This window comes from Leopardus geoffroyi, chromosome C1 (assembly GCF_018350155.1).
Source record: "Leopardus geoffroyi isolate Oge1 chromosome C1, O.geoffroyi_Oge1_pat1.0, whole genome shotgun sequence".
NCBI lineage: Eukaryota > Metazoa > Chordata > Mammalia > Carnivora > Felidae > Leopardus > Leopardus geoffroyi.
Window position 1 is genome coordinate 182,479,833 of NC_059328.1, and position 21,713 is coordinate 182,501,545.

A 21,713-nucleotide genomic window follows, 5' to 3' on the forward strand; every position below is an offset into this window, starting at 1 on the left:
AAAACTAACAAGATAGTTCTTTACAATGTACTCTAATCCATTCTAAGTGATCTTGAAACAAGTCAGAGCGATTTTGTGTTTCATAATGTGTGAAACCTTTTGTTTTCAGCTCCTTGTAGTATCAGGGCTTGCTTTTCCTCTTCGAGGTCTGGCCTTTCGCGTGCCACTACAATGCCCAACAACTGATCTTGCATCCCTTCAGACGTGATCATGAAGTTTAATAACGTTACCTGTAAATGAAAGAATATTCAAGAACTGCATCATTACGTCTATTGAGAAAGCCTCTGCTTTTTTCAGTTCTGATCTTAAAACAGGCTCTATTTACTATGGTAGGAATGTGTGAAAAGTGGAATCTGTAGAGATGATGATTAAAGGTAAATGCAAGCTTGACTGCCAGATTAAAAACCCACCAAAGTTTCTCAGAGTCATAAATGCAGTATTTCAAAGGGTTTTGTTTGGCGATCAATTTTATTCCTGTTTCGAACTGGCCCAGTTTCTGACAACTGTTTAATCCTCAAATCAATTAGGGTCAGGTTGGAAGCTATCCTTCATACTGGCTGGACCAGCTGAGTTATAGGTTAAGGATCATAGTGGTGTCAAAAAGTAAAGGGAACTCTTACCAAGTGAGATAGGAGGAAAAAGAACACTATTATTACTTGAGTAGCGTATGTATGATATTTACAATGTGATAATCATATTACATAATGTATGACACGCAATACAATATTATAATATGGCCTATTATACAATCATGTTACAATATGAATAGCTACTATTGTGAACTAGGGAATGTACATTTTAATGGTGTCCATCAAGGTGCAGTCTACCAAGTTGAAGTCCACCAACTCCAAGGTGAAGTCTAAAGCTTCATCCCAGTATCTAATGGCTCTTACAGGCTTTGGTTCTACATCTTACAATTCCTCCTTCTCTGGTTCCTTCCCATAAGTAGGAAAGTAATCATGGTCAGGTCTCTCCTTTCATAAAACAAATAAACTAGTAAGTCATTCTCTTGCTCTCCCACAATCCCTTTCAGCTGTGGAATGATCTCCCTTTGTGTTCTCACGACCGTATTTATTGAAACTGTTGTTTATATAAGCTTTCTGTCTCTATCTCATTTCATTTTTCAGCCCTCTACAGTCTACTCTCATCCCAGCCTCCACACATCCATAAATACACACAGCAATAAACTATAGGAACTTTCTGGCTCTGGTCATCAATAAACCCATAAGTCAATAAATATTTACCTGACCTTGGGTTATGTTGAGCACTGTCCCCCAACCTTTATTCCCCCCCACCCCGCCCTTTTTAAACATCTATTTTGCAATCTGCCTGCCCTCTGCCTGTGTGTCTTGAGTTCAGGTCTGCACTTAGGTCTTGAGCATCACCTCTCACCCCTCCTTTCCATGTACCTTTCATTTTTGATATGCTGAACTAATTGTGGAGTCCCATGCACACCAACTAGGAAATGTCTGCATGTTCTTCAGCTCTGGCTGCTGAGTGGGAGACTTTATGCTTCCCCACCTTTCCCTAGTAAGAGAATTTGAGACTATTTCCTTTGCAAGAATGGAGTCATTCTGCCTTTGTAAGAAAATTTTCAGAAAGTGTAAAACAGCTGCTTGCAGTACCCCTAGGAAGGTGACTCCCTTCTCTGCCCAAACCCGGCACCTTCTCCACGGTGGTTTCCTCTGGGTTAAGCTTTTCCCCTCACCTGACCCATGGTGGGACACTTAGTATAGATTACATGAGCATAATCATAAATTTAGATGGGATAATAAGAAATTCCTGAAATCGAGCAATTAAAAACTCCATTAAATGTTGTTTTGTAATTCTCTACTGCTTTGGCATTTATTCGTGGAAAAAAATTAAGCTTTCGAGAGAGTTTCCCTGTTGGCATGAGAAAACAAGTGCACAAGTTAGATTTCCTTTAATCCCCAAGCTATAGCCATAGTACTGAGGGAAATTTATGTTTTACAAATTCTATCTCATTGTATTCAGATACAAGGAGGTATTCATTCATATTCCATTAATGTTAGATCTTTCGAGATCAAGATTTTGTAAATCTAGGCATTTGCTCACAAATAACAATAAACATTCAAACAAATAATAACAAAGAAACATTTCAAGTTATATAAAATATGATTTCATAATTTTATTTTCATTTAGATTCAAAAGGATTATAGCAGCATGATATCATCCCTTGGGAACTTTTGAAAGCAAAGGTACATAAAAGATCCTAAAAATAGGATGAAGAGGAAGTATTTTAATTTGTAAATGAAAGCAAGTAACTACCTCACTATGTTTTCTAATCCCTGTTTAATCAATCCCAGCAATTAAAAATAATGAAGCAATAAGGCACTCTAGGGATCTTAAGGATTTCAGGACTGAATCATAGATCAGTTTCTTCCCCACAGCAGTTTATGACTTCTATAACTAGTTACTTGTCAACTAAGAATCGTTGGTTAGTTGTGATATTTTCATAGATTTTACTGAAAAGTAAACATGGCTTACCACGTCATCTATTAAAAAAATTTTAACACAGCTTTGGGATTTTATCATTTTCTCTTATGCTTCACTCTTTCTCACTTATATTTAAAAGCTAAATAATAATGCTAATTGTTAACACTCAAACAACACTATGTGGTGGGCCTTAGTCTAAGCATTGGCACAGATTAATTTAATTAGCCTTTATACCCCTCCATGAGGTACACATTATTCCTGCTTATAGACTAGGAAATAGAGCCACAGAGAGGTTGAATAACATCACACAATTGGCAAGTGATAAAACTAGGATTTGCACCAAGATAGTTTGGCTCCAGAATCTATGTTCTTAATCACTGCTAGATACTACCACTCCTAATAGATAAATAGATAATACACAGTTTAGGTGTGTAGATAACATTTATTTTAATAAGTTAAAAATAGATGGCCAAGAACTTCCATATTTTAACATTGTGTTTTTTTTAAAACTAAGCTCAAGACTTTTCCCCAGTCTTCCTGGCTGCCCTGAAGCAGTAGGGACATACTTTAGAATGGACATACTTTAGACTGGCCATACTTTATTATGTCCCCAATTCTGAACTCCTGTGTTTTCTTAGTCATAAATATGGTCACTTTACATATACATTATTTACAGTGTAAATCTCTTGAGAGCAGTGACCATGTTTGTTCATCTTGGAGGGAATGAATTAGGTCATCTTTATGTTTCCTCTGCCTCAATAGGGAGATGCCTATGTTAATTTAAATATTTCCAATAAAGGACAGTTTTTGAATTCTCTGGATAAATCTTGTCTCTATATGTAACTTTCAAAATCAAAATCAACATTTCTTAATGTCCTCTCCTGTAAGATTTAAAAAAAAAAAACTTATTTTGAGAGAGAGAGCACACATACATGCATGGGTGTGGGGGGCGCAGAGAGGGGAAACAGAATCCCAAGCAGGCTCCATGCTGTCAGCGCAGAGCCGGATGGAAGGATTGATCTCATGAACTGTGAGATCATGACCTGAACCAAAATCAAGAGTTGGATGCTTCACCGACTGAGCCACCCAGGCACCCCATCTCTTGCTACCTTCTGTAAATAAAAGTTATCCCTCCCTAACCTCTCTCATTCCACAAACATTTATCAAGAGTCAACTTTATCGAGTGCCAAGATTTGGGAATAAAAAATGGAATGACCTCCAGGAGCTCAGTTGCAGATCAGTATCTCAAGTAATTTTAGTCATTGACTAGGACTTTAAACTAACTTTGCTCTTGAAAGGAATTTCTAGTATTTTAAAAAGAATTAGTGATCAAAATCAGTTCCTTTAAGTAATTATAAAAAATCAGATAGCAGCAACCTTATTCTGAGAGAGAAGAATGGATTTTTGTTAATGCCAATGCCAAGAATTAGCATATTATCACTTATTACAAAGGATGCCCATATGTGCCATCTCTCCTTAATGATGAAATTCTAAGAATAATATCAATTATAGAAATTGGATTCTCAAAGTTTACTTTTCACTGCACACTGAAGGCTCCTTTATTACTTACATGCACACACAAAATAAACATTTAGAAATTATTATAGCTATTTCAGGAACTGCCAAGCAAGGACAAAATCTTTTTCTTAGGAAGACCTGTTCTTCTTATGGCTTAGGAGGCAAATATAGTCATCAATTGTACAATTCGATAAAGAAACATTCACTTTAGATACTGGCCTTTACTGATGTTTCAGGAAGATAATGAGGGTTTCTTAGCTTGGTAGTAATATAGAAGCGGAAATCTGGCGCGTATTCAATGGTAGAGTCCCCGAGTCGGATACATATACTCCCACCCTGCTTAAAGGTCTGTTTGAGTAGAAGAGGTTCCAGGATAGGATCTAGCTCTTCTCCAACATTCTCTAGTAACACTGGAGTAAAATCAGAAAAAAAGATGCCATGTTATTTTAAATACTCACTGTAAACATTCAACTCTCCAAACTCTTTTAGCCTTCTACATTGCTGTTATTCCTAGTTACCTATGAAATTATTTTTGTCTTCTGAGTATAAAGAAATGGTATCATAAAAATAACTGGAAGTCTGTGGGAAGGGCTTAACCAGCGGGTCTGTCTTGTCATTGTGCACACTTCCATGCTTTTTGGTCTGCAATTCACCACGTGCCCAAGTATGATGGCAGTGAGGTAAACCCGTCTGAGACACCAGAGAATAAGCGTTTCAAGTTGTAGTTATTTGGTTACATTTTTAATCATAAAAGTAACTCACGCTTATGTAGCACATGTGGAAATGTAGGAAAGACTAAAAGTATTAAGCAAGGAGGCTATTAGACTGAGCTGCTGGCTAAAGCTAAGTAAGCAAGCCAAGCTCTAAACTTATAAAAGTCTTAAGGTTACAAAATCAAGTCAAAATCAAAACCCTAAGGCTGACCAAATACGAACAGCCAAATTTAAGCTATTTAAGCTTTTGCTCCCTACTTGTTCTCGATCCTCAGCTCTGGTCAGTGGGGCACCCTAACAGCTTCCAGTTTGGTGCTGCCCAATTCCAATTGTGTTTTGCTCAAATAAACATTTAAAAATTTTAGTGTGCCTCAGTTTATCTTTCAAATATTTTACACAGTTGTCTCATACTCCTATACAGGTGGGTAGAAAAATGACACAAAACTATGTTTGATAATTATTTGTTGGATAAATTTGTCTCTTCAGTGTTTTTATTCATCTTTTTCTATACACAATTGAGACTAAACAATATACCTAATTTTGCATCCTAATTATCTTGCTTGACATTATGGCATAAATATTCCAATTAAACCTGATAAACATGCTTTTAATTACTGTATAATAGTCACATATTAACTTTATCTTTTTTTAAATCAATTCTCTATTATTATATATTTCAATTGTTTTCTGTTCTCAGTGTTACAAACAGCACTGTATACAAAAACCTTGTGCTTAAGAATATTTTCTTATGATAGCATTCTAGAAGGGGAATTCCTGGCTGAAAGATCAGGGACATTGTTAGGGCTCATGACACATTTGCCAAATTAGTCTTACATTTTGGTGTTTGGGGTGCTATTGCAGCCAACCTTGAATAATGGTGTTTTGCACAAGTCCTTCAAGGGACTAGATGTGCAGTCTTGATGGGAAACAAGCTTAGGGTATTGGGATAAGCTTGAGACATTGGGACGAACCTCTACTGCAGTTACAGACATATTCTGCTCCTTCCCAGAGGTTACTCCTGGCTTAAATGAATTCCTAAAATTGTCTTGTCAATTTCTTTCACTGCTGAGATCTTAATTAACCGAAGCAGGCATGTCAGATGATTTTTAAATTCCTTTTCACATTTTGCCTGAATGAAATGATTATTTTTCATGGTTAAATAATATGAGAGTATTATAATGTATTAAGTACATGAATCTATTATTTAGATTGCTTCCATTTTTCCATTGTTAATAATGCTACAGTGAACATCTTTTTGAATAAACCCTTGTGTTTATCTCTGATTACTTAATCAAGCTGGAGTCCTAGAAGCGCAATTAATTTAAAGGCCATTTATATTGCCAAATTACTTTCCTGAATGGCTGAAGAAATTTCAGAGTTGCAATGAGCCCTCATTTTTTAAACCTGTTTTTCTATAAAATTGTACTTACAAATGCCAGGCACCGTGTTGACATTTTATTTTCTCATTCTCAAATGCTTTCAAAAGCATGGAGTATTGTCACCCTAGTTTTGTATATGGGGAAACTAAGGCAAGGCAATTGAGGTAAAATTTTCAGTTAAATCATAGTAAACGACAAAGCAAATACTTGAACTAAGCCGTGTGTGTTCTTACACAGCTTCTTTAAACACGATGTGATATTGCCAGCATTAAATACTATATTCATGACTTTTGCAATCTGATAGGTAAAAAATAGTTAACGCTTGTATTCAAGGCTTGACGTTTCAGTTGATCTTTGTCTAGTTATTTTTTCCCCCTCTGGATATTGTATATTAGTATATTTGCCCTGTTCCTGGCACATGTGTACTGTGTATTACAATCAGGTTCAGTTCTAAGTGATAAAAAACCTAAAATAGTGACATGGAAAAGAAGGACTTTATATCTCGTGTAAAGGGGAGCCTGCTGTAATTAGTCTAGAGGGGGAAGGACAGTGTGTCTAAATGGTCAGAGATCCAAGTTGTTGCCATCGCGCTCCTTTTTGGCCAAAACGGCCTTTCAAATGACATCCACATTCCAACCATCAGAAAGGAAGAAAACACAGAAACGGGGAAAATATCTCTTAAGGATATTTACAGAGAAACACAAATGGCATTTCCACTTATATCATGAGGGCCAGACCATAGTCAAATCATCACATACAACCACAGTGGCAATCAGGAAATTTCTTTCTTTACTCTGTACCCAGCTAAACATGGGGGTATTGCTAGTTTTTAAAACTTCATTTGTATTGTTTTTTAAAAATGTTTACTTAGTTGTGAGAGAGAGACAGAGTGCAAGCGGGGGAGGAGCAGAGAGAGAGAGGGAGACACAGAATCTGAAGCAGGCTTCAGGCTCTGAGCGGTCAGGACAGAGCCCGACGCAGGGCTTGAACTCACGAACCGTGAGATCATGACCTGAGCTGAAGTTGGGTTCTTAACCAACTGAGCCACCCAGGTGTCCCTCATTTGTATTTTTTAACACTGTGGTAGCAAATAGCTCCCCATCCCCCAGTTTTCTGCCTGTTTTCAAATTTGTTTACATTTCTTTTTACATTTTATATTCCTGTAGAAATTTTCAAAAGTTGTTCAAAAGTAAAAAGAACAGTACACTGAACGTGATGTACTAATCATCCAGCTTTGACCCTTGACCCTTGCAAATGTAGCCAATCTTCTTTCATTTCTTCCTCATCTCATCCTGGATTATTTACAAACAAATCCTAGAAATCCTAAAACTTCACCTTTAGATATTTGGCTATCTCTGAAAGGTAAATACTCTTTTTTAAAATTGCCACAGCTTAAAAATTTATCAATAATTCACAATTTTATCAGATATCAAGGCAGGGAATATGTTTCTACCTGATCTTAATACATTTTATAACTATTTTTTAATTATTTACTGTTTTCCAGTAGGTTCCATGCCCAATGTGGGACTCAAACTCACAACTCTGAGATCAAGAGTCACATGCTCTCCCAACTGAGCCAGCCAGACACTCCTGTCTTAAAATATTTTGAGTATAGTTTGATTGTTTAAATTGGGGTACAAATAAATTTCACAAATTATAATTGCTTGATAATCTCTTAAATTTAGTGTTTCTTGGCTTAGCTGAAAAATTTTTAGAGTCAAACCTATTAAGCTTTTTCTTTTCTATTTTATCCATGTGTATTTTCCTAGAAAGTTCTTTTATAAAGACAAGATATCATTCCCCTATGTTTTCTTTTAGCATTTATGTCTTTTATTTTTTTCTTTCATATTTAATTCCTTAATTCATCTGGAACATATTTTGGTGTGAGGGGAGGCTCAATATATTTTTCCACAAAACCATTTTTTCAACACCATTTGCTGAATGACCTATCATTCTCCCATTGGTTCATAATGCTTACCCGATGATGCATTAAAGGCTCATATTTATTAGGGTTTATTCCAGAACTTATTCCAGTTGACTCCAAACTCACTCTTTTTTTTTTAACGTTTATTTATTTATTTTGAGAGAGAGAGTGCATGAGTGGAAGAGGGACAGAGAGAGAATCGCAAGCAGGCTCCATGCTGCCAGTGCAGAGCCTGATGTGGGGCTCGATCCCACAAACCTGTGAGATCATGACCTGAGCTGAAACCAGAGCTGGAAACTTAACCGATTGAGCCACCCAGGCACACTCAAACTCACTCTTTTTCTGAACTGGTATTGGCTTTTTTATTTTCTTTCTTCTGTGTTAGTTTTAGTATTATTTCCAAAACTTTTATTTCTGAAAGAGTTGACATCTTTACAACATTTAGTTTTCCTATCAGACAGATTGGTCTTACTCAAGTCTCCTTATTTTTCTGTGAAGTTTTGTCACCTTTTTCCTCTGCATTGTTAAAGTCATCCTAAGTTTTTGTTTGATTTTGTTTTGTTTCCTATTCACTAGTTGAGTATAATCACTACACACTTATTTTTTTTCTCGGTTGTTATTTTTAAATATTCTTTTCGGAATATATACACTCCATTAAATTATTGTATCCTAATAGCTTTTTAGCTAATTTTCTTTGGTTTTCTAGATGAAATATATTGTCTGCAAATAAAATGTTATTTCCTCTTTCCAAATGTTACCACATCCTCATTGTTTTACTGCACTGAAAAGAACTTTCGTAATAATGTTAAGCAACACCAGTGATACTAGATACCAATCTCTCATTTTTATTTTTATAGGATCAGATTTTTTAAATCTATTAATTTTCTAGAATAACAAATGGACTGAAATTCTTTTTATGAAATAGTATAACGTTTAAATTCTGTGGAACTGCCTCAACTTTTATTGACAGCATTTTTTTTGAATAAAATCTCATGTTCAAATTATTTTTCCCTAAAATATATTATACAACTTCATCCTTTACACTTATTTGTTTCCTATTTTGAAATGGAATTAAGAGTGTCTATATCAATATGTATGAGTCCCTTTCAAAGCTAAAATACATATTACAAAACTTAAATATTATAGACTTAGTTCTTTTTCCCAAAAGTGAAAATTTATTCCTTACTAACAGAATCAAGTCTTAAGCCTGTTAAGTTTTCTATAGCCTCCTTATTTCAAAGAAATCTGCTCTCAGAATTGAATATTTACTATATTATAAGCCTCAGTGAAAAATCAAAAGTATTCTAAACTTAAAAAAACAGGAAAAGAACAAAAATCTATAGGTATATGAATTATCCCAGAATGCTCTCCTTATTTTGACTCCTTTAACTTTTAATTAGATCAAAATATGTTTCATGTTAAAACACAGGAGCAAAAATTAATGAGACGGGCTTTTCTTCATATTTCTATCATCAAAGTTAACAAAATGCTGGTTTATGTAAAAACCTCCTTCCTCATTTCCAAATGTCAGCTCATCAGTATTTGCAAAGCTTGTGGGAAACCAAGATCAGGCACCAAACACATGGCTTGCTGATATCTTTTGAGTAAGGCAGAGAATCTCACTAAAAACAGTTATCTTTACCAACAGAAATATAAAAGAAACCAAGTATTCTTTTAATACTTATTTCACTTAGGAGAGCAACTGATATCAGTTTTTTATTACATATTATCTACATTATTCTATGTTAGACTTCAAATTAATAGAAAAAATCTTCCGCATATTATGTTCAACAATGCAGCATACTGCATCCACAGGAGAGTCAACCTTTTTGGACCACCTCCTGGGAACCCTCAAAGAGCTTGGAGGTGAGAAGCAAACAGTTATGCACATAATAAAAGGGCAATAGTAGAAACCTATAAAAACTGCATTATTGGCATTTCATTGGAGAGGTTGAGAATTCACAGAAAAAGAGGTGTTTGAGTTGTACCTTAAAGGGTAAGCTTAAAAGACTTCACCAAGTGGATGGAAGAGCAGAGAAAGCCAAGAGATGTGAAGCAATGCCATGTTGTATGTACCCCCTGCTCCCGTGTTCTAAATCTCATCACATGTGTGATCTCGGTCTCCCTCTTCAAACCAATAATATTGCTCCAAAACGGCAGAGACCAAGTCTGTCTTGTTCATGCTAGGTTTTCAGTGGTAGTGGCAAAACAAGTATTTGTTAGGTGAATGAATGAACAAAACAAATGAGCAAATGAAATAAAACTTAAACCAGAAGTAGTCTTGCACATTACACGCAAGGGGGAAATAAAGTGAAGTGCCAGGAGACAAAAGGAAAGAAGGCTCAGGTATGACAGAGGCTGCCCTCAAGGCAAAGATTCTTTTCCACAAAGGTAATGAAAAGCCATTCAGAGATGTTTTAGACAAATTGATTTTTTTTTTTTTAAAGATTTTATTTTGAAGCAATCTCTACATCCAACATGGGGCTTGAACTTACAACCTCAAGTTTAAGAGCCACCTGCTCCATCAACTGAGCCAGCCAGATGCCCCTAAGTTGATGCCTTTTTAAAGTTTTGTCTTGTTTTTCCAGCTTTATCAGAATATAAAATTGATTTATCAGCAATATTTATATGATTAATATCCTATGCACACCTTATTCATTGGTGTAGCTAATATAGATGTATCTTTCTTTTCTACAACGTTGGCTTTCAAACTTTTTTTGTAAGCAGTAGGATACTTTTTTCCAAAGAGGTTATTATCTTAAAACCCAGTATAAACAAAGTAAAGGGAGGCCTGTCTGGTTGAAGAAGAGCCAGGTGGGTGAAGGAGGAGAAAACCTCTACCTTCCCTACCCAGGCTGCCAGCAAGGGATGACAGATTAAAAGCCGTTGTTCCTTTTTTTTTTTTTTTTCAACGTTTATTTATTTTGGGGACAGAGAGAGACAGAGCATGAACGGGGGAGGGGCAGAGAGAGAGGGAGACACAGAATCGGAAACAGGCTCCAGGCTCTGAGCCATCAGCCCAGAGCCCGACGCGGGGCTCGAACTCACGGACCGCGAGATCGTGACCTGGCTGAAGTCGGACGCTTAACCGACTGCGCCACCCAGGCGCCCCAAAAGCCATTGTTCTTAATAGGCCACTATCAACTGCTTATGTTTTAAAACTGTAACAGTAACCAATTCTTTTACCTGAAGTGTCAACATAAAAGTAATTGTAAAATCTGCCATCTGTTACTCTCTACAATAGATTAAAATTTTTCACTTCTCTCTGTTAGAAGTGAATAATGTTAGAAGGTATTGTATATAATTATTGTCCATTAAAATTTTTTTTAATGTTTATTTTTGAGAGAAACAGAGAGAGAGCGAGCATGAGCAGGGGAGGGGCAGAGAGAAAGGGAGACAAAGAATCCAAGGCAGGCTCCAGGCTCTGAGCCGTCAGCACAGAGCCTGACTCAGGGCTTGAACTCACAAACTGCAAGATCATGACCTGAGCCGAAGTCAGACGCTTAACTGACTAGCTACCCAGGCGTCCCAATTATTGTCCATTTTTAAAGCAGTCCATTCCCAAAAGTAGGTTAAAGCAACCGCGAGCGGCACAGGCAGCACTGGGCAAAGGTAGAAGACCTGGGGACTAGTTTCAGCATTCCCCTTTACTAGGTGTATAATCTTGGCTAAGCCACATAACTAACATTCTCTAGTACCTTACTTACCTTGTTCATAAAATGAACTGGTTGGAATTACTACTGGATTTCACACTTTTTATGGTCACAACTCCAAGTAAGAAACACAAATCTTGATCAAGCACACACATATGCACATCAAACCCCCAAAATTTCATAAAATAATGCTTACTGATATTCCATGCTATGCAGCCTAATATATTCTATTCTTTGCTACTGCATTTCATTTAAAAAATACTAGTCATGACCCACTAGAAGTTGGTTTTCTCTCGCACAATTTGGAAACCACCGGACACTTTGTCTCCATGGACCTTTCTTCTCTAGACTGATGTAACACGAACTTAAGATCCATGACTGAGATTTTAGAATCTCAGAATGTCAAACATGTGGTAGAGGCTTTTTTTTTTTTTTTTTTTTTTTTACTGTATCAAGAAAATGTGGCTAAGTGAAATCAAGTAATTTTTTTTAAGGTTTATTTATTTTGAGAGAGAAGAAGAGGGCAAACGAGGACGGGCAGAGAGAACGGGAGAGATAATCCCAGGCAGGCTCCACACTGTCAGCATGGAGCCTGACATGGGGCTTGATCTCATGAACCGTGAGATCATGACATCAGCTAAGATCAATAGTTGGATGTTTAACCCACTGAGCCACCCAGACGCCCCAAGTAATTTTAACTAAACTATTTAAGGTGCCAATTCTTTCAAGAAATCGTCCCTATTTCTGTGAATTCTCATAAACATCTGTGCCTTTCTTATTATGCTAATATAATTGAATATACACTAATTTAATTAAAAGAGAATATGTGCACACCACAGGTAAATCTCCAATCAAGAAACAACATACATTGAACTTAGCAGACACTTCTGTAACTACCTAAAGTACAGTAACTCATTTCTTCCTCATGCTATATGCTCAAAGTACAGATGGGGAAACTGAGTCTCAGAAAGATCACTGAACTAAACAATGAGTAAGAGGCAAGACCTCTAACTCCAGAGCTAGTGCACCTACTCATAACAGCATAGTGGTTCTAACAAGGATTAGTGACACATGTCCACTTTCTATTTTTATTACTGTTAGTAACACATGTTATCTGATCCTATTAAACAAGCAAGATATTTGATAGTAGAGGTCATGTTCTCCCTTTTCTGTAACGCATATATCACTATACCATAGTCTATGAACACCAGTTGGATGAATGAAATACCATTTGCGTATGTGTCTGTGTATCCAGATACATAAACACAGATTTTGTAGGTAGACTAAGGTTTTTCATTTCACGTGTACCCTAACCAAACCTAAAATTGTAATATTTTAAAGATTAGATCATTATTTTATTTAAAACCTTTTTTTTTTAATGTTTATTTGAGAGAGAGAGAGAGAAACAGAGCATGAGTTGGGGAAGGGCAGAGACGCACGTGCGCGCGCACACACACACACACACACACACACACACAGAATTCCAAGCAGGCTCCAGGCTCTGTCAGCACAGAGCCCAACGCAGGGCTCGAACTCAAGAACCATGAGATCATGCCCTAAGCCAATGTCAGATGCTCACTGACTGAGCCGACCAGGTGTCCCAAGATTAGCTCATTATTAATATGCAAGAATAAAAGGTCTAGAAGACTACCTGATACATTTGTTGTAATTCTTCCATGTTGTACTAGCTCTAGTAGCAATTGGAATTTGCTCAACTTGTCCTAAGTACAAATATGTTGTTGTTTCATAATGTTTACATCCATTTATTTGGTCAAGTAGTCAAAAGTTGATAGGTAACATAAATTTCAAATGTGACAACCCCGGGGCACCTGGGTGGCTCAGTCGGTTAAGCGTCCAACTTCAGCTTAGGTCATAGTCTCACGGTCTGTGAATTGAAGCCCAGCTCAGACTGTGCCAACAGCTCAGAGCCTGGAGCCTGCTTTGGATTCTGTGTCTCCCTCTCTCTCTCTGCCCCTCCCCCACTTGCACTCTGTTTCTCTCTCTCTCTCAAAAACAAAAACATAAAAAGAAATTAGAACACGATAACCCCAATTTACTCAGATCATAAACATTTTGTGTTTCAACAAATGTGACACATGCATAGAGCTTTATTGAAAAATCCCTGTCACGTTTCTAATCTCTCCATCCTGGCCGATAATAGTCAGCCATGCAAAATGTGTGTTCACTTCTCTGCCACTTTGGTAGGACAAGTTGAAAGAAGAATAAATAGATAATTGGACTAATGTGTTAAAATACTTCCAGCATATGGAGTGGTCCTATTAATTGCAGAAGCGGAATTATAATGAGAACTAAAGAATGGAAAACCACAAACAAAAATGAAAACAGCTACATTAGAGGAAGCCTCACAAGTGAATCTTGGGACAAAGGAAACAGCCTAACCCAACGAGAATGATAATCTCTCAAGTTCTTGATTAATTATCGATAAGTAATGAAAGACATAACAAAGCCATTATTTATTTAAGATGAGTCTGACACAAATATCTTTTTAAAAAAGAAAAAAAACCTACCTCCTTCTGGGTCAGTTGTGCCCTTTCCAGGCATTACCGTAACGTACACTTATACACTTACTATTCAACTACATACCAGGGGTACCAAACTGGATGCAATTTTCCAGAGTCCTGACGTAGTCAGGGTCACTTAATTTAATTACATGAAGACTATTGGTTTTTTCCATGTTCTTGATCCATTTATTAGCCTGACCTTGAGGATCTATCATCAGAGGCCACCTTCTTGCATTCCTGAAAGAGGGAAAAAAGACAATGCTGGTCAAATCATGATTTGTCTCTATGTTAATAATCATGCACATATCACTTTCTTACAGTTTATGTTTTATGGTAACATTTTACTTTTTAATGTACTATGAGAAACTATGTTCTTACAGCAGAAACATTTACATTGGCTAGACTATTAAAATGACAACTATAAAAAATCACATTGCAAACACATTTTTGGGGTGAGAGAGAGAGAGAAAATGTGAGTTGGGGAGGGGCTGAGAGGGAGAGAGAGAATCCCAAGCAGGTTCCACGCTGTTAGTGCCGAGCCTGATGACTCGAGGCTCAATCTCATGAACCGTGAGATCATGACCTGAGCCAAGATCAAGAGTTGGACACTTAACTGACTGAGCCACCCAGGCATCTTGCAAGTTGTTTACTCTTTGGAAAACAATAATTCTCTAAAGGTTAAACTTTTGAAAACATTTGTCGCTTTTGCTGGTTAAGTCAATTCAATTAGCAAGAACACTGCAAATTGGGAAACCAGTTTTTCACTGGGCCCTGCCATTAATTACTTGTGTGACTCTGAAACCATTTCTTGGTTCCCATCTGCTATCATTTGTACAAGAGAGAAAGAGAAAGAATTGAGACATCATATCTCTCCTTGAGATCTAGACCATTAAGGATATAATGGTCTAAAAACAAAAAGGATAAAAAGCATAATTTTAATCATCTAAACTTCTTGGACCCTAAAGTGTTAATACAACTTTTGACCCAGTATTTGTTTCAAACACTTGTATATTTAATGTCATACATGTAGTTCATTACATATTTCTAAGCTTCCTACAGACAGAAAGATATTCTCTGAAAGTCAGTTTTTGCACTGTGGGAGAGCTCATACTTACTGCTCTGTTCTTACCCACATCCCTTTTTTACGATAAGATCAAGAGCAGCAAACCATGAGATACCCAGTTTATTTTCCAGGGTGATGTGGGGTCACAAAGAACTAACCAGTATCTGCCATCACTAAATAGTATCCAACCATATAGCTTTCTGCATCGTGTGAAATGTAATCAGCATTAAGATTACTGTTATTCTCGGAGGTTTTGGGAAGATGGCGGCGTAGGAGGACGCTGGGCTCACTGCGCGTCCTGCTGATCAATTAGATTCCACCTACACCTGCCTAAATAACCCAGAAAACCGCCAGAGGATTAGCAGAATGGAGTCGCCGGAGCCAAGCGCAGACAAGAGGCCCACGGAAGAGGGTAGGAAGGGCGGCGAAGCGGTGCGCGCTCCACGGACTGGCGGGAGGGAGCCGGGGCGGAGGGGCGGCTCGCCGGCCAAGCAGAGCCCCGGAGTCTGGCCTGCAAAAGCGGAGGGGCCTGACGGACTGTGTTCCGACAGCAAGCGCGACTTAGCGTCTGGGAGGTCATAAGTTAACAGCTCTGCTCAGAAAGCGGGAAGGCTGGAGGACAAAGGGAGGGAGAGCTGCTGAGCCCCCAGACGACAGAGCTCAGTTTGGTGGGGAACAAAGGCTCTCGCCAGCGCCATCTCCCCCGCCCATCCCCCAGCCAAAATCCCAAAGAGAACCAGTTCCTGCCAGGGAACTTCATCGCTCCCCGCAAACACCCAACTCTGTGCTTCTGCGGAGCCAAACTGCCGGCAGCGGATCTGACTCCCTCCCGCTGCCACAGGGCCCCTCCTGAAGTGGATCACCTAAGGAGAAGCGAGCTAAGCCTGCCCCTCCTGCCCCTGTGCACCTTGCCTACCCACCCCAGCTAATACGCCAGATCCCCAGCATCACAAGCCTGGCAGTGTGCAAGTAGCCCAAACGGGCCACGCCACCCCACAGTGAATCCCGCCCCTAGGAGAGGGGAAGAGAAGGCACACACCAGTCGGACTGTGGCCCCAGCGGTGGGCCGGGGGCAGACATCAGGTCGGAGTGCGGCCCCGCCCACCAACTCCAGTTATACACCACAGCACAGGGGAAGTGCCCTGCAGGTCCTCACCACGCCAGGGACTATCCAAAATGACCAAGCAGAAGAATTCCCCTCAGAAGAATCTCCAGGAAATAACAACAGCTAATGAGCTGATCAAAAAGGATTTAAATAATATAACAGAAAGTGAATTTAGAATAATAGTCATAAAATTAATCGCCGGGCTTGAAAACAGTATACAGGACAGCAGAGAATCCCTTGCTACAGAGATCAAGGGACTAAGGAACAGTCATGAGGAGCTGAAAAACGCTTTAAATGAAATGCAAAACAAAATGGAGACCACCACAGCTCGGATTGAAGAGGCAGAGGAGAGAATAGGTGAACTAGAAGATAAAGTTATGGAAAAAGAGGAAGCTGAGAGAAAGAGAGATAAAAAAATCCAGGAGTATGAGGGGAAAATTAGAGAACTAAGTGATACACTAAAAAGAAATAATATACGCATAATTGGTATCCCAGAGGAGGAAGAGAGAGGGAAAGGTGCTGAAGGGGTACTTGAAGAAATAATAGCTGAGAACTTCCCTGAACTGGGGAAGGAAAAAGGCATTGAAATCCAAGAGGCACAGAGAACTCCCTTCAGACGGAACCTGAATCGATCTTCTGCACGACATATCATAGTGAAACTGGCAAAATACAAGGATAAAGAGAAAATTCTGAAAGCAGCAAGGGGTAAACGTGCCCTCACATATAAAGGGAGACCTATAAGACTCGTGACTGATCTCTCTTTTGAAACTTGGCAGGCCAGAAAGAATTGGCACGAGATTTTCAGTGTGCTAGACAGAAAAAATATGCAGCCGAGAATCCTTTATCCAGCAAGTCTGTCATTTAGAATAGAAGGAGAGATAAAGGTCTTCCCAAACAAACAAAAACTGAAGGAATTTGTCACCACTAAACCAGCCCTACAAGAGATCCTAAGGGGGACCCTGTGAGACAAAATACCAGAGACATCACTACAAGCATAAAACATACAGACATCACAATGACTCTAAACCCATATCTTTCTATAATAACACTGAATGTAAATGGATTAAATGCGCCAACCAAAAGACATAGGGTATCAGAATGGATAAAAAAACAAGACCCATCTATTTGCTGTCTACAAGAGACTCATTTTAGACCTGAGGACACCTTTAGATTGAGAGTGAGGGGATGGAGAACTATTTATCATGCTACTGGAAGCCAAAAGAAAGCTGGAGTAGCCATACTTATATCAGACAAACTAGACTTTAAATTAAAGGCTGTAACAAGAGATGAAGAAGGACATTATATAATAGTTACAGGGTCTATCCATCAGGAAGAGCTAACAATTATAAATGTCTATGCGCCGAATACCGGAGCCCCCAAATATATAAAACAACTACTCATAAACATAAGCAACCTTATTGATAAGAATGTGGTAATTGCAGGGGACTTTAACACCCCACTTACAGAAATGGATAGATCATCTAGACACACGGTCAATAAAGAAACAAGGGCCCTGAATGAGACATTGGATCAGATGGACTTGACAGATATATTTAGAACTCTGCATCCCAAAGCAACAGAATATACTTTCTTCTCGAGTGCACATGGAACATTCTCCAAGATAGATCATATACTGGGTCACAAAACAGCCCTCCATAAGTTTACCAGAATTGAAATTATACCATGCATACTTTCAGACCACAATGCTATGAAGCTTGAAATCAACCACAGAAAAAAGTCTGGAAAACCTCCAAAAGCATGGAGGTTAAAGAGCACCCTACTAACGAATGAGTGGGTCAACCAGGCAATTAGAGAAGAAATAAAAAAATATATGGAAACAAACGAAAATGAAAATACAACAATCCAAACGCTTTGGGACGCAGCAAAGGCAGTCCTGAGAGGAAAATACATTGCAATCCAGGCCTATCTCAAGAAACAAGAAAAATCCCAAATACAAAATCTAACAGCACACCTAAAGGAAATGGAAGCAGAACAGCAAAGGCAGCCCAAACCCAGCAGAAGAAGAGAAATAATAAAGATCAGAGCAGAAATAAACAATATAGAGTCTAAAAAAACTGTAGAGCAGATCAACAAAACCAAGAGTTGGTTTTTTGAAAAAATAAACAAAATTGACAAACCTCTAGCCAGGCTTCTCAAAAAGAAAAGGGAGATGACCCAAATAGATAAAATCATGAATGAAAATGGAATTATTACAACCAATCCCTCAGAGATACAAACACTTATCAGGGAATACTATGAAAAATTATATGCCAACAAACTGGACAACCTGGAAGAAATGGACAAATTCCTGAACACCCACACTCTTCCAAAACTCAACCAGGAGGAAATAGAAAGCTTGAACAGACCCATAACCAGCGAAGAAATTGAATCGGTTATTAAAAATCTCCCAACAAATAAGAGTCCAGGACCAGATGGCTTCCCAGGGGAGTTCTACCAGACGTTTAAAGCAGAGATAATACCTATCCTTCTCAAGCTATTCCAAGAAATAGAAAGGGAAGGAAAACTTCCAGACTCATTCTATGAAGCCAGTATTACTTTGATTCCTAAACCAGATAGAGACCCAGTAAAAAAAGAGAACTACCGGCCAATATCCCTGATGAATACGGATGCAAAAATTCTCAATAAGATACTAGCAAATCGAATTCAACGGCATATAAAAAGAATTATTCACCATGATCAAGTGGGATTCATTCCTGGGATGCAGGGCTGGTTCAACATTCGCAAATCAATCAACGTGATACATCACATTAACAAAAAAAAAGAGAAGAACCATATGATCCTGTCAATCGATGCAGAAAAGGCCTTTGACAAAATCCAGCACCCTTTCTTAATAAAAACCCTTGAGAAAGTCGGAATAGAAGGAACATACTTAAAGATCATAAAAGCCATTTATGAAAAGCCCACAGCTAACATCATCCTCAACGGGGAAAAACTGAGAGCTTTTTCCCTGAGATCAGGAACACGACAGGGATGCCCACTCTCACCGCTGTTGTTTAACATAGTGCTGGAAGTTCTAGCATCAGCAATCAGACAACAAAAGGAAATCAAAGGCATCAAAATTGGCAAAGATGAAGTCAAGCTTTCGCTCTTTGCAGATGACATGATATTATACATGGAAAATCCGATAGACTCCACCAAAAGTCTGCTAGAATTGATACATGAATTCAGCAAAGTTGCAGGATACAAAATCAATGTACAGAAATCAGTTGCATTCTTATACACTAACAATGAAGCAACAGAAAGACAAATAAAGAAACTGATCCCATTCACAATTGCACCAAGAAGCATAAAATACCTAGGAATAAATCTAACCAAAGATGTAAAGGATCTGTATGCTGAAAACTATAGAAAGCTTACGAAGGAAATTGAAGAAGATTTAAAGAAATGGAAAGACATTCCCTGCTCATGGATTGGAAAAATAAATATTGTCAAAATGTCAATACTACCCAAAGCTATCTACACATTCAATGCAATCCCAATCAAAATTGCACCAGCATTCTTCTTGAAACTAGAACAAGCAATCCTAAAATTCATATGGAACCACAAAAGGCCCCGAATAGCCAAAGGAATTTTGAAGAAGAAGACCAAAGCAGGAGGCATCACAATCCCAGACTTTAGCCTATACTACAAAGCTGTCATCATCAAGACAGCATGGTATTGGCACAAAAACAGACACATAGACCAATGGAATAGAATAGAAACCCCAGAACTAGATGCACAAACGTATGGCTAACTCATCTTTGACAAAGCAGGAAAGAACATCCAATGGAAAAAAGACAGCCTCTTTAACAAATGGTGCTGGGAGAACTGGACAGCAACATGCAGAAGGTTGAAACTAGACCACTTTCTCACACCATTCACAAAAATAAACTCAAAATGGATAAAGGACCTGAATGTGAGACAGGAAACCATCAAAACCTTAGAGGAGAAAGCAGGAAAAGACCTCTCTGACCTCAGCCGTAGCAATCTCTTACTCGACACATCCCCAAAGGCAAAGGAATTAAAAGCAAAAGTGAATTACTGGGACCTTATGAAGATAAAAAGCTTCTGCACAGCAAAGGAAACAACCAACAAAACTAAAAGGCAACCAACGGAATGGGAAAAGATATTTGCAAATGACATATCGGACAAAGGGCTAGTATCCAGAATCTATAAAGAGCTTACCAAACTCCACACCCGAAAAACAAATAACCCAGTGAAGAAATGGGCAGAAAACATGAATAGACACTTCTCTAAAGAAGACATCCGGATGGCCAACAGGCACATGAAAAGATGTTCAGCGTCGCTCCTTATCAGGGAAATACAAATCAAAACCACACTCAGGTATCACCTCACGCCAGTCAGAGTGGCCAAAATGAACAAATCAGGAGACTATAGATGCTGGCGAGGATGTGGAGAAACGGGAACCCTCTTGCACTGTTGGTGGGAATGCAAATTGGTGCAGCCGCTCTGGAAAACAGTGTGGAGGTTCCTCAGAAAATTAAAAATAGACCTACCCTATGACCCAGCAATAGCACTGCTGGGAATTTATCCAAGGGATACAGGAGTACTGATGCATAGGGGCACTTGTACCCCAATGTTCATAGCAGCACTCTCAACAATAGCCAAATTATGGAAAGAGCCGAAATGTCCATCAACTGATGAATGGATAAAGAAATTGTGGTTTATATACACAATGGAATACTACGTGGCAATGAGAAAAAATGAAATATGGCCTTTTGTAGCAACGTGGATGGAACTGGAGAGTGTGATGCTAAGTGAAATAAGCCATACAGAGAAAGACAGATACCAAATGGTTTCACTCTTATGTGGACCCTGAGAAACGTAACAGGAACCCATGGGGGAGGGGGAGGAAAAAAGGAAAAAAAAAAGAGGTTAGAGTGGGAGAGAGCCAAAGCATAAGAGACTGTTAAAAACTGAGAACAAACTGAGGGTTGATGGGGGGTGGGAGGGAGGAGAGGGTGGGTGATGGGTATTGAGGAGGGCACCTTTTGGGATGAGCACTGGGTGTTTTATGGAAACCAATTTGGACAATAAATTTCATATATTATAAAAAATAAAAAAAAATAAAAAAAAAAAGAAATTAGATATGTACAAAACTGAAGCATTTTTCCATCAAGAAACCTGCTCTAGGTAAACTGTGAAAGAATCTGCTTTACAAAAATAATCATGCTAGAAGGATGGTCTGCAACATAAGAAGTGATGGTAAAAATAGAATGATAAACATGTATGTAAATTCAAATAAACATTTCTAATATAAAAAAAAACTTTTAAAAAATAAAAAATACTTCTTTTTAAAAAAAAAAAAAAAAGATTACTGTTATTCTCTTGGAAGTTTCAATAAACACAAGCCATAAT

General features: G+C 38.2%; 1 protein-coding gene across 5 annotated transcripts in view; it reads right to left on the reverse strand.

The window, feature by feature from the left end:
* The window catches only part of DNAH7 (dynein axonemal heavy chain 7), a 277,543-nt gene that overhangs the window by 67,698 nt on the left and 188,132 nt on the right, over positions 1–21,713 (reverse strand). For all 5 annotated transcript variants that reach the window (XM_045480573.1, XM_045480572.1, XM_045480576.1 and 2 more), the window contains 3 exons: positions 14,249–14,403; positions 4,195–4,385; positions 97–230 (listed from right to left, as the gene is read on the reverse strand). In XM_045480573.1, the coding sequence (XP_045336529.1) occupies positions 97–230; positions 4,195–4,385; positions 14,249–14,403 (480 nt within the window). The remainder of the gene's footprint in view (positions 1–96; positions 231–4,194; positions 4,386–14,248; positions 14,404–21,713) is intronic.